Raw genomic sequence first — 14,476 nt, forward strand, 5'->3', positions numbered from 1 at the left:
TCAGGTATTTTGCTTCCAAAAGCTTGGATGCGCTGTACAAGGTGCCATTTGTCCACTGATAAAGCTTTGATTCAGAATTTAGCCATAGTGACTCCAACATCATCTTGTCAATCCTCACTGACCGATATCAGCAAGTTTTCTTCAAATCTAAAGAAGTTGCTCAACTATACTTTTCCCCACAGACTGCACCGGGGAATTTTAAATCCCAGGCTGCTTTTCAAAAATGGAAGAGGAAATAAATAAGCCAAAAACAAAAAAAGAAAGAAAACTTATTTGATGAAAACTATTATATATTTCCAGGAGTCAAATGGCAGTAATAGCAGCAGCAAGAGGCTCAAGGTACAGGGAAACAATAATACACAATTGTCAATAATCAAAGTTTTATTTTGCAAAACATTGCTCTTACATAAAGCTAGTCAGCTCTCCCTGTCTCCCTTAAGATGAGCAGGAAATGACAGCCAGCCTATCACATCTGTTCAGTGAGCAGTCTCTGAAACTATATTGGATCCACAAACTTAATATTTTTGTTATATTGGGTTATATATTTGACCGAATGTTTATTAATGGTTTAAAAAATGCAGGAGTGACTAACTGTGAATGTGTCCCTACTTATAAAACCTAGCTGAAGAAACACAAATATAATGTTTTCATGCTGGTTATGAACTTTGTTTTTGATGGCACAAATGAAAAATATGAAGGATTATGTTCTCTATAGCTTTAAAACTTCAGGATCAATAGCCTCCCAAATACAATAACTTTCAAAATGTCTAAGTTTTGTGCTCATCACCACATAGTTTAATACAAATATACCCTCTGTGCTCTCCTTCCTTCCCATCACCCCCAAAATCTGGATAAAACAATATGCAACTACTACTTACAAACCGAATCTTCTCCTTCACTTGTGAATCAATGGTACCTTCGACCCCTTTATCTACCAGTGCTGTCCTCAGGTCTTCTACAAGCTTGAACACCAAAAGGTACAGGTTGAATTTCAAAGCATCAATTAAAGAACAGAGGTGAAGACAGTGATAAAACAGCCATCGGTTTCTCGCCCGTGCACTGCCGTATTCCAGTTAGACCAAGACCCGAATCAGAATATTGATGACAGGCAGCCCCTGACTTCTCATTTATGGTTGGCTATTGGTCAGCCTACTTTCCATAAAAGCAATTAAAGCGTTCACTTGCCTCCATTGATTTTGTTAAGATTATAAAGCTACCGGCAGTGGCACCCGTGGTTAGCATTACTGCCTCACCGCGCCGAGGACCGGGTTCGATCCCAGTCCTGAGTCACTGTCTATGTGGAGCTTGCCCATTCTCCCCGTGTCTGCGTGGGTCTCACCCCCACAACCCATAGATGTGCAGGGTAGGTGGGTTACCCCTTAATTGGAATTTTTCTTTTTTAAATGATAAAGCTATGATAAATTCCTTCCACTTAGTTTGTTCCAAATACCAAAAAAACTGGCCATAACTGAATGGGCATGGGGAAGGGGTGAAATCAAGAAATAGGCAATACAAAAACCTATATTCAAAGATATCAACATTAACGTGCAAGCATGAATTATGTCCATCTGCAGTGCTGTCAAAAACGATCTTAAATTTTAAACTGCTAGATAACACTAGCTGGAAAACAGCCAGCAATGAATTAAAATCGCTCAGTCGGTCACATCCCCAGTCCATGCAAGTCAACGAGTAATGCTGGAATGGTGACATCTATTATTCTTACTTGCTCAGAGGTGGCACTATAGCCACTCAACCCAATGCAACAAACAAAACAATGCTGCAAATGCTGACCCAGGACAGTAAGCTTCTCGAAAGAGAAAATACAGGACAATGATGCTTCAGGTAGGGTGGATAGGAAGGAACGTTTCCCCCTGAATAGAAGGATCAATAACCAGAGAGCATAGATTTAAGTTAAGGGGCAGGAGATATAGAGGGGAGTTGAGGAAAACCTTTTTCTGCCAGAGGTGTGTATCTTTCATCAGAAATGTTATGAGGGGTACACAGTCAAAATGGAGTAACAAATGCTGACTGCTGCGTATTTCTGGCATTTCATATTTTGTAACATTTAGATCACCGTAGCAGGTTTTCTCCCCCCCTCATTTATCCGGTTTACCAAAACACAACATTTACTCACACAAGTTCTCTTGCAAGGTGCACACTTCCAGCTGTCACATTTCTTTATTTACCAACTTATAATTTTAATCGCGAGGCCATTCAGCCCTTCGATTCTGTCCCATCATTCAGTTAGCTTATGGCTGATCTACATATCCATTTACCTACCTTGGCTCCATATCCTTTGATGACCTTACCTCATAGTCAGGGTTTTACAGCACAGAAAGAGGCCCCTCGGCCCATCATGTATGCACCAGCCATCAGGAACAATTCTATTCTAATCCCATTTCCAGCCTATGGCATTTCAAGTGCTGATCTAAATGCTTCTTTAAAAAAAATGTAAAAATTAAATTTTTTTAAAAAAAAGAGTACCCAATTATTTTTTTCCGATTAAGGGGCAATTTAGCGTGGCCAATCCACCTACCCTGCACATCTTTGGGTTGTGGGGGCGAAACCCACGCAAATACGGGGAGAATGTGCAAACTCCACACAGACAGTGACCCAGAGCCGGGATTGAACCTGGGACCTCGCCGCCGTGAGGCAGCAGTGCTAACCACTTGTGCCACCGTGCTGCCCCTAAATGCTTCTTAAATGTTATGAGGATTCCCACCTCTACCACCCTTTCAGGCAGTGGGTTCCAGATTCCTACCACCCTGTGAGTGAAAAAGGTTTTCCTCACATCCCCTCTGAAACTCCTGCCCCTTACCGTAAATCTTAGCCCCCTGGTTGTTGACCCCTCTATCTACTAAGGGGAAAAGCTCCTTCCTATCCACCCTATTTATATCCCTCATAACTTTGTGCACCTCAATCAGGTCCCTCCTCAAGCCTTCTCTGCTCCAATGAAAACAACCCCTGCCTAGCCAGTCTCTCTTCACAGCTGAAAGCTCCAGCCCAGGCAACATCCTGGTGAATCCCCTCTGCACCCTTTCCAGTGCAACCACATCCTTCCTGTAGTGTGGTGACCAGAACTGCACACAGTACTCTCGCCTAATGAGCTGCGGTAAAATGGCCAATGACCTGAATCGTAGGACCGACACAGAATTGGACACTTTAAATTCAGAATTGGTCACTTTAAATTAAATTAAACCACAGTCAGAGACAGAGACTGGCCTGATGGGAATTCAAACAGCCAAGTTTCAATACACTGACCAACAGGCAAACAAGACTGGATTTGTCCTGGAAATAGGCGATCGGAGATAATCGGCTCTATTCAGACTGATTGTGTATTGCCCAGAAGCAGCCAGACTTTCTGGCACCTCGATTTCCCGCCATTACTTTATGTGGGATAAAGTTATGTGTGAACAATACACCAGAGGATGGACCCTGGGGGGGGGTTCCTGGTGTCCTCCATTGGGTGTTGCGACTCCTGCCCAGTGACCTCATTGGCTGAGGGCCAGAGAAACTTCTGGAAAGGCACGAAAAGGGGGCTAAGTAGGGACACCCAAAGACCCTCCCCGTTTCAACATGGAGATGACAGAGAAGACACAAAGGCAAACTAGAGAAAGGACGGAAGAGGCATGCGAGAACCACCTCCGCAGACGAGGGACCTGAGACAACTTGGGGCTCAGAGGATTGGACCTGTAATTTGATCAAGTTCATCGGCAGATAATATTTGGGATAATTAGGGAGAGTAACTATTTTATCGTGTTTGTGAATAAATTTGGGTTGCATCGTGAACTTGTTTGTCCTTTGTTCATCTTGCAAATAAGGTCACCTGGGTAAAATGTTTTATTAATGAACTGATCGAGTTATTTGATAATTTCCAAACAAGTATTTTATACAGCTCCATCATAACCTCGGTGCTCTTGTATTCCATGCCTCAGCCCATCTGTCTTCTTAACCAACTTATCTACCTGTGCCGCTGCCTTCAGGAATCTTTGGACATGCACTCCCAAGATCCCCCGGTCCTGTACTTCCTAGCGTCCTACCGTTCATCGTGTATTCCCTTGCCTTGTTAGTCCTGCCAAAATGCATCACCGTGCACATTTCAGGGTTAAATTCCATTTGCCACTGTTCTGCCCATAATCTGTGCTATGTCCCTCGTGGCTGCCTGCTTTCTCGGCTGGTGAGCCAGCAGGCAGCTGGCTTTGCCTCCGTATTCATAGAATGTCCCCGGTGTCTGCTGGAGCTGGTGTACTGCCTTCTTAGTGGCGAGCAAGTCAAAGTCCATTTGTAGCAGTTTCCTCTTCGCCAGAAGTTCTACGGCCAGGGCTTCGGAGTACAGCTGGTCCACCGCCAGTATCGATTGATCAGTTGTAGCCAATCGACCTTTTCCTGCCTGTCTCGACATGATTTATAGGTGATAATTATTGTCACAAGTTACTGTGAAAAGCCCCTAGTCGCCACATTCCGACGCCTTTTCGGGTAAGCTGGTACGGGAATTGAACCCGCGCTGCAGGCCTTGTTGTGCATTACAAACCAGCTGTCTAGCCCACTGAGCTAAACCGGCCCTTAATTTCACCTCTGATCAGTCTTCAGCACCTCCCAGAATGTGGAGGGTGAGACCTCCCCGTTCTGGTTGTTGGTAACATACCCGTCTATGGCCTGTGACATTTTCTTGCAAATTGCCTTATTGGCCAGGAGGGCCGTGCCCAACCCCCATGGGCACAACCCGTCTCCAACCTCACATCCATGTAGTGTGGAGCGTGGTCGGAGATTACAGTCCTACTAGCCCTGGAATCCCCACTTTCCCCACTACAAAGAAGTCGAGGCCCGAGTATACTCGATCGCCCCATTAAAGCGTGGGAGATAGGATTGGTGACGGGAAGATAGTGCAGTGAATAATCAGCGGTCAACTGGGATATATGGTTTCAAAGATGGAAACGTGCATTATCTGAGACGGGGGTAGAGATTGATAAAGCAAGACACATTCCTTAAAGATCAAAGGAGGCAGCAAACAAAAATCAACACAAAAATCCAGATCGTAAGAGAGAAAATACTGCAAAGATAAAATCAAAGAAAATCAAACACCACACAAGAAAGCTGTATACCAGGTATGCAGCAGAAACGGGCAATTGTTTGATAGTAGAGTTGTCCTAAAAAGATCACCACCGGGAAAATATATAGTCTGAAAAGTGCCAGAGAGGCACACCCAGATCATGACAAAAGCAGAGGACATGGATGCAAATGAAAACTAATTATAATGGAGGGAAAAACATTGTACAAACTCATCACAGAATAGAAAGGAACACTGAGAGCAAGGGAGAAATACTGGCAACAATTTGCATTTATATAGTGTCTTTAATGTAGTCAAACGCCCCAAGGTACATCAGGGTGAGCGAGAGAGATGCAACTTTGTCATCTTTAAAACTAAACTATTACCTTAAAAAAACATTGCACAGTACAACTCGATATTTTCATCTATCTTACTTTGCTCCTCTTCTTTGAAATGTTTTCAAGTTAAAAGATGATGAAGTGAGAATATTATGCAATTATGGTATGAAACTCAAAAAGGCAGTTTGGGATCATTCATGCAGGACTTGATTTCCCTCTGCAGGAAAAACATCCCATCTTTGTTGTACAACTGATAACCTTACAGGGTTCAACACGGTAGGTGCAGGGAGGATGTCTCCCATGTCGAGGATGTGTTCTAGAATCAAGGACACAGTCTCGGAAGAGATAGGCTGTTGAGGACTGAGGTGAGGAGGAATTTCTTCAGTCAGATGGTGGTGAATCTCCGAGGGCTGTCGAGGGTCAATCATTGAGTATATTCAAGATAGAGATCGATAGATTTCTAACACTAAAGATATCAAGAGATATGGAAATAGTCTGGGAAAATGGGGTTGAGATAGATGATCAGCCATGATGTAGTTGGATGGCGGAGCGGGCTTGAGGGCTGACCTGCTCCTATTTCCTGTGTAGCTGTGTTACAAACACCAAAAACACTTTTGTGGGATAGCACACTGCAGTTTGATGCAAAATATGAATGACACCACCCTATATTCTTAAGATAACCAAATAAATGCAGACCTTTTGCAAACCTCCATCAAAGTACTCTGGGTGTGGAGCAGGATCTGGTAAACCCTCCGGCCTCAAAGGTGTTACAATTTGGCTGTGTGCGGGTGGATTGACAGGGCCCGGTAGCACTGTTTTCACATCTGACTGGGCTTGGTTGGCCTGAATAGGCTGCCTCAGCTGTTTACCTAAATCAGTACAAAAATATAATTGGATGTTGAAATTTGCATTAGCATCTGGAAGAGCAAACTACACACGCTTTCAAACAATATGGCTGGGCGCCCAGATTCGATCACAGATTGTGTTCGCTACGTTCTTTGGTAAGCTGTTCGATTTCAACAAGCTGAACTTGGAGAAAAAATCTGCTTTCTAAGCAGCACTCACGACAAACCACAATTTACTGCTGGTTTGGCAGGTCAGATAGGGAGCAGCATCAGCATCTATCAACTTCATCTATCAACTTGATCATTTTTCTCCTGAATGCATGAACATTTGAAGGGGTGGCAATTAAAAACTCAGTTTTAAACAAAGCAAAATAAATCATACCAAGTTTATTAATGGTTTTGAAAAAAAACCCACATAAATTCCCAACCAAAAACCCACCTTGCTTCAGTGGAGCCTCTTTACTTTTGCGCCTCAGCAATAGCAGGGAACCCTGGCGTGTCTGTTGGATTTCAATGTCATCGCCAGTTGCTCGGAGAACTTCCTGTAAGGAGAAAAAGCCGTATCTCGTGTACTGAAAGGGTCGTCCGTACATTTTCATAAACGACCTGTCAAAATTGGAGAGCAGGACACCCCCAGGAAAGGATGCCACCAACTGCCTGAGTTCACATTTCACTAATGCTGGTAGAATCGGGGTGGTGTTGTATCGCCTGGGCAGGAATGCTTGCTTCTGCATGAGTTCATACCTAGTTTTTCTCAAGTTACGTTTGGTCTTGGAGGAGACTTTTGCCTTTGCCACCAGCTCTTCAATTCCTTTTGTTGTTTCAGTTCCAACCCCTGGAAAAAGTTATAAAAAAAGACTAACCAAACGCCCAAATATTTCAATTTATCCTCTTGTGCAAACATTCAAATGACTCAAAAACAAAATATCATACATTATTCCTACAAGATCACATCCCTCCTACACAACGCATTATCTTCCCACACCATTAGCTGTGGTTTAATGCCATCTGCAAACATACGGTCACCGAATGGTGGCGGGTTAAACAGGTGATGCTGAGAGCAGTGTTAATAAATCTACCAAAAAAAACCAATGTGAATGTGTTCCAGGGTTACACTATAAAAATATAAAGTTCTTTTCAGCTTCTGAGAATTTGGCTCCTTAGGTACCATATAAACAAATGAAGGGTGACAAAAACCAATAAAGCCTATCCAAACACACGCACTGTCCTTCCAGCTGCTTGACAATGTTATCTACCACTTCCACTTGAGACCATGGAGTGATTGGTCACATAAAGGGCTGTTCCTGTTCAAAGTCACAGAAAAGGGCTCTTTTTACCCAGATCCGGGTGAAGTTTTGATGAAAAGGCGTAGGTGAATGTTAGAGGAGTAGTTTACCCCTGGAATGGTATGTCTTCTGATCACCGGACCCGGCAGAAAACAGTGAGAGGTTTGGCTGGAATGTTGCAACAGTCTTGTGCTTCACAGACAGTCTCTTCCAGCATGCAGGCGGGGGAGGGGCAAGCTGCAAGGCCCCAGATACAGGAACTGATGACTTTTATCAAGGAGGAATTCCATAAACAGAGGAAAGAAATGCATGAGGATCAAGCAAAGGCCATTGCAGAAGCTGTGGCACCCCTGAAGAGTACTTTGGAGCAGATGGAGAGGTGTTTGGAGGTGCAGGGGTCACAGATTCAGGAGATTGAAGGAGTGATCTTGGACCACAGCGATCGTGTGGTGGCTCTGGAGGCGGAGATGGGGCTCCTAGGAGACCTCTGTAAAACATTGAGGGCAAAGGTGGAGGAGCAGGAGAATGCCTCGAGAAGGCAGAACCTGTGAATAGTGGGCCTGCCTGAAGGAGTGGAAGGTGCGAGTGGCACGAGGTATGTCTCGAGGATGCTGGCGGGACTGGTGGCAGAAGGGGTGCTAGATAAGGCACCTGAAGTGGACCGAGCGCATAGGTCTCTGAGGCAAAAGCCTAGAGCTGGGGACCCACCACAGGCTGTGATCGTGAGACTCCATAAATTTGTGGAGAAAGAGAAACTTCTACGGTGCACCAGGGAGAAGCGTAGCTGCGACTGGGAGGGAAATAAAGTTCGGATTTATCAGGACATCGGAGCCGAAACGGGAGACAGGTTTCAACAAGGCCAAGGCGGTGCTGTACCGGCGGCAGATCAGGTTTGGGGTGACCTACCCGGCGAAATTATGGGTGACGTTCGAAGGCCAGGAAAATTATTTCGAGACCCCAGAAGCAGCCGAAGATTTCATTAAGGAGCATAAACTGGGGGGGGGGGGAACTGAGTGGACAATGTTTGGGAACCGGGGTGCTGGCACTATGTAACGGTCAGGAGCATGTTTGAAGTGGGTGTAGGGATTGGGGGATTTTCGCCTTTTTTGTTTTGGGGGGGGGGGTGGTTCTGTTCAATGTTGAGATTGTAAGGAGTTGTAGGGGTGAAAAGTTTATGTGGGGATGGATGTTCCCATCCCCCTCCTGTTTTATGGGGCTGTTTGAGTTTAACATCTGTTTGTTTGCTTTTGGAGAAGGCTACCTGGAGTTCAGGAGAAGTCCTTGTTTGGGTGGGGAGGGTAAGGCCAGCAAGAGACCTTCTTCCCTGAGCTGAGTGGGGGGGGGGGGGGGGAGAGGAGGTCATTAGGATGTGCCATCTGGGATGGGTGAGGTACAGAGTGGAATTAAAGGGGCAGGAGTTAAGTGGGGAAGATGACGGATGGTAGAGGGGATTGGAGGCGCAAGCCTCCGCTAAGTTGGTAACGTGGAACGTCCGGGGACTGAATGGGCCGGTTAAAAGGTCGAGGGTGTTTGCGCACCTCAGGAGCTTGAAAGCGGGGGTTGTCTTTTTGTAGGAGACGCACCTCCGTGTGAAGGACCAGGTTAGGTTGAGGAAGGGGTGGGTCGGACAGGTTTTTTTACTCGGGGTTTGATTTGAAATCGAGGGGTGTGGCGATTTTAATGAGCAAAAAAATGGAATTTGTGAGTGCGAAGGAGGTGAGGGATCCGGGTGGGAGATATGTGATTGTGAGTGGGGTATTGGAAGGGGCACCGGTAGTGTTGGTAAATGTGTATGCCCCAAATTGGGATGATGTGGGCTTTATGAGGGGGTTCCTGGCAGCAATCTGGGGTTTCGCCGCGTACCAGTTGATCATGGGAGGAGACTTTATCTGTGTCCTGGAGCCGAGGGTGGATAGATTGAGCCCCAGGTCGATGGGTAGGGTACGAATGGCAAGGGAGCTGGGAGGTTTATGAAGAGGATGGGTATGGTGGATCCATGGCACTTTCAGAACCCAGCAGGGAGTATTCGTTCTTTTCACACGTCTATAAGGTGTATTCGAGGATTGATTACTTTGTAGTGAGTCGGGAGATTTTGGTTGGGGTGGAGGGGCAGAGTATGCGGGGATAGTTATCTCGGACCATGTACCCCTCTGGCTGGATATTTGGTTCAGTACTGGACGAGAGCAGAGGCCAGGGTGAAGGTTTGAATTTGGGGTTGCTAAAAATTGGTAAGATTCTGGACAGGAATGTTCGCGGTCTTAGCCAGGATAGTGGAGGAGGGAGTGGGCCTGGACCCTTTGGTGGCGATATTCGGGGTTTCAGAGAAGCCGGAGCTCATGGAGAGGAGGAAGGCCGATGTCTTGGCCTTCACCCATCTGATTGCACGGCGACAAATTTTGCTGGAGTGGTGGTCGGCATCGCCACCGGGGGTAGCAGCATGGATGGGTGTCCTGTACGACTTCCTGCGGTTAGAGAAGATAAAGTATGAGTTAAGGGGCTCAGCTGGGAAGTTTGAGAAAAGGTGGGGGATGTTTGTGACCGTGTTTGAGGAGCTGTTCGTCGCAGGGGTGTGGTGGATGGGGGGGGGTGGGGGGTGAAAAAGGAGAAAAATCTGTACAAACTGTATAGCTGATTATTGGGAAGAATGTTTCCCGGGGTGTTTACTTGCTGTAACCTACTTTGATACAAGTTTGAATAAAATGCGTTTTAAAAAAAACAATGTTATCTAACGAGAGAGGTTAAAAAGGAAACAGAAAATCAGTAGCCAACTTAGGAAAAACTTTGCTAATTCCTCTCCAACTTCTGAAGGGAATCAAGCAAGCTCCAGGACATTGTGCCGGCTGTTGCTCCTGATATTCACAATTAACTAGCAGCATACCCCCCACAGCTGGAAAAGCTCTCTACTCAGAAACTAAACGAGTGTTGCAATTTCTTCGCACACATTGGCAGGACGACAACTCTGAAAAAAGAAATACGTCCCAGCTCATGTGTTGGGTCAGATGCTATGAACCATGAAAGCACGACTGCTGGTTTTCCGGTCAGTTTCAAATAGACAACCTGGCTAAACTGTCAAATTCCTCCACTATTTTAAAAACTTCAATCTTTGAAAATTTCTTTAAACACGTAAAGGAAGAGATAAGAGGAAACACATGCCGAGAAACATGGGGAAAAGTGCTTAACAATCTGATGTGGCACATATAGTACAATATACAAACATAGGGAATAGGAGTAGTAAGCCATTCAGCCCCTCAAGCCTGATCAGCCATTCATTATCATGGCTGATATTTGTGTTTCTAATTCCAGATTGTGATCTATCCCAAATAACCATTGATTCCTTTGCCTAACAAGAATCTATGTACCTCTGTCTTTAAAAAATTCAGTGACTCTCCCACCTCCTGAGGCAGAGAGTTTCAAAGTCGCACAACCCTCGGAGAGAAAACAATTCTCCTTGTCTCTGTCCGAGAGGGGCGGCCCTCTGCAATTCCTTACCTGAATTTTCAATTTCAAAGGGAAAGAGATGCCTCCTTTACTGGAAAGAAGGCAAGGTCAGAAAGAACATGGGACACCCAGCTATACAACAACTTTGATTAAGATTGAGCACATTTCCGGTCTAGCTTTTCAACCAGAGATGATGCCCAGCACAAAGTGAATCTGCAGGTTTGAGGGGAGACAGAAAGAATGAAAAACTTCCTAAAAATCAACCGGTGCTGAGAATCAGCTTTTTTGTGTATGAAACAGAAGATTCCTGCTTACCTTTGAAAAGGATGCTCCCATCTTCACATGGGCAAACTTTGATAGTATCCGGTACATTGGAGGCAAGCTCCAGAACAGACCTGTAACCTAATGCACACAGTGGCAGCCGCTTCCCCATCATGCTTTGGTAATCTCTTTCCAGCTCACAGGGAGCCAGACTATTTTTGGCAGAAATCAGCAGAGAGCGTAGCTCTTTCTTCAAAACCTCCAGCAACTTCTCCTGATCTGACATGCTGGACACCAATCTGTTAGGATAAACAACGGTTGGTTTAAGGGAATTGGATTTGTGTTTGTAAACATTAGAAATAAGGTATAGTTTTAAATGTGTTTAATTTAGCCTGGAAGGGTAAAAACCTACAGTTAGATTCATGCAGTGTTTTGTATGTGTGGGAGCTGGTTTCAATCCCAACTGTGATTCTATTGTGCTTAGAGATGACTACGGGGGTGAAAAATAAATAGTAGAAGTCATTGCTTGGCAACAGGAGGCTACTTTCCAGAGGGAAGAGCTTTCCTTTGTTCTCAGTTTTAACTGGAAGCCAGAGCAGTTAGAGACAGGACACTGGGAGTGAACATCTCTTAATCCTGCTAGAAGACTAGACAGGGCAGGAGCTGCAAAGAGGTAGGCATCCTAAAGTACAAGCCATAATCCAGACAACCAGGAAATTGGGACAGAAGGAACATTTATGATGCCGCAAATTAATAGATCAAAGACTAAGGTATTATTCAGAAGAATTCAAGAGTAAACAGTGTTCTGAATTAAAGAGAACTGCAGTAATCAGATTTTACGTGGTACAGCAGACTTGAGGTAGATGTAACATTTGATTTAACTTTCTACATTGTCGGAGTCGAGAGTCAAAACAACTGTGAGCAGTTTTCACAACAGCCAAGACAAATCTTAATGGGAAACGAAAGAGAAAATGCTGGAAAATCTCAGCAGGTCTGGCATCTGTAGGGAGTGAAAAGAGCTAACATTTCGAGTCCGATTACTTTTTGTCAAAGCTGGAAATCTTAATAGGGTTGATGTAGAATCCTGGACTGGATTCAGTTAAAAGTGGAGTGGAAGCTTTGTTTAAAAGTGTCATTTGAAAAACCATCTGGATTTCGGAAAGCATTGGAATTATGGGAGAAGATTTTAAAGGTGTGTTTTTGGGAGTCAAGTTTGGAAACTCTCACTTGGCAATTATCTGGGGGGATTCTGAGAAGAGAACCACATTCAATTGAGGTTCAGAATGAAGAGTGTATTTGCCCACAGTCATCTTGTGTACTTAAAGGGACTTTGTGCTAATCTTAAAACCTATGTGTAATTGTTAAACTGGGGGGGGGGGGGGGCGGGCGGTGGAAGGAGTCAAGGCATATTGTATCACAAATCAATTTTTTAATGTTTGATAAATAAATGTTTTTTCCTTGTTGTTAAAACGAATTAGCGGTCCTGTGACTCTGTTCCTCCACATTTTATTTTTAAAACGTTACCGTCTTTTGAACCACTCTGGGATCTTCCCGTTATAACATCAACTGGGATGGTAACAAATCATAAAAAGGTAAATAAAAACTTCCACCAAACAGCCTCTCCCACTTCCCTTTAGTAAAAATCTTCGACACTTAAAAACAACTATTTAGAAAAAAATAATTTGGCCAGGGTCAGGCTGAGGAACTTTAATTCAAACATTGTTTTAAACAAATGGTCTTACATTTTACTTGCCCACTAATGAATCATCCACGGTGAATTGGAGAAAATGGTGTATCTTTAACCAGGAGAAACATAAAAATAAAATATAATCTCCTTTTATTTTCTGTATCTGACAAAAAGGAATTCACCCCAATCTGACAGAATATTCTCCTGCCATAGAGGGAGTTCCACTAACTTTGCTGGTCATCCGAAAATCCCCACCCTCCTCTCAAAAATGTAAAGATTTGGAAATAGTTATCTAAAATACAATTCCATACAACAAAATATTAACTTAGGTGTAGTTTTATAAATATTTTAAAGGTTTTTCCGGCCGTTAAATTGCATAAAGGACAGTGCACTAAAATACAATTACATACAACAAAATATTAACTGAGATGTAGTTTTATAAATATTTTAAAGTTTTTTATGGCCGTTAAATTGAACAAAAGGCTAGTGCACATTTGTCTAACAGAACAAAATGGTAACTAAAATCAAAACTAGATGTAATGAAATGAAAAGGAATACAGGAGCATAAGTCATAATGGTTCTTCGTGTATGAGCAGATTACATGTGATTTACAAACAAGAAAAAGCATTCCCAAAAGAAAAAATGTGAAGGAAATAGAAAATGCAGTGAGGGGAGGGGGGTTACAAGAACACTAAGGTATCCATATTTGTGGTCACGATCAATGAAGAGGGACATCATTTTAGCCTTTAAAACACCTTGAGCTGATATATCAGAATGGTTGTTGGCTATTTTGACTGCATACCCCACTTCAGACTGTCACTTAATCCCACCGCTGCCTTGAACAAGTGGTACTCTCACTCCCTCTTCAAACAAGAGGTCAAACAGCAGTAAATATATCCCAATCTACTTAGTGATTATTGAAAGCTGGAGTTTCTAATACTTAATTTGGTTTCTTTTCTTTTTAATTAATTCTCAAGCTTTATCTATACTTACAACTCTCTTGCACTTAATGAAAAGTTAAAGTCAGAAATAAAGAAGGAGAATGTCAAAAAGCAAATGCCACCCCCATGAATCAATCTTTTTGCTCCATTTATTCTGATCGCTCAAGGAGTCAGTGCAAAATCAGTGGTCACTCAGCCAAAGATGGGATTATCTCTCTCCTTTTTTATTTCACTCTTAATGAACTGTCTGATTATATTCCTGTGCACCCCCACTTCTGTAGTCCCCCCTTCCGTAGTACATTTATCATTCCAGTAGCTAGGAACAGAAATCATAAACTTTGTCCATACACTGTAGTGGTTGTAGCATTGACTCCCAAGTGTTGATGATACAGGACACCCTTAATAACATTCCTCAATTCACTCCATAGGATGGCAAAAAAGGACTACCCAACACACACACAAATAGGGAGATCAAGAGAGCCTGGAAAAGCATTTTTAAACAACTTGCATTTATATAGAACCTTTGAACATAGCAAGACTTACCAGGGCACTTTGCAGGAGCATTATTAAACAATATTTACCACCAGGCCATGCAAGATATTAGAGCAGGTGACCAATTTGATTAAAGAGATA

At 43.7% G+C, this 14,476-nt stretch overlaps 1 protein-coding gene across 3 annotated transcripts in view; it reads right to left on the minus strand.

The window, feature by feature from the left end:
- Positions 1–14,476, minus strand: part of LOC140394473 (tudor domain-containing protein 5-like) — a 67,061-nt gene that overhangs the window by 50,572 nt on the left and 2,013 nt on the right. For all 3 annotated transcript variants that reach the window (XM_072481769.1, XM_072481768.1, XM_072481767.1), the window contains exons 2-5: positions 11,270–11,514; positions 6,670–7,065; positions 6,082–6,254; positions 879–962 (exon numbers count right to left, since the gene is read on the minus strand). In XM_072481769.1, coding sequence (XP_072337870.1) covers positions 879–962; positions 6,082–6,254; positions 6,670–7,065; positions 11,270–11,501 — 885 coding nt within the window. In that variant the 5' untranslated portion in view covers positions 11,502–11,514. The remainder of the gene's footprint in view (positions 1–878; positions 963–6,081; positions 6,255–6,669; positions 7,066–11,269; positions 11,515–14,476) is intronic.

The sequence above is a fragment of the Scyliorhinus torazame genome, chromosome 17 (assembly GCF_047496885.1).
Source record: "Scyliorhinus torazame isolate Kashiwa2021f chromosome 17, sScyTor2.1, whole genome shotgun sequence".
Lineage (NCBI taxonomy): Eukaryota > Metazoa > Chordata > Chondrichthyes > Carcharhiniformes > Scyliorhinidae > Scyliorhinus > Scyliorhinus torazame.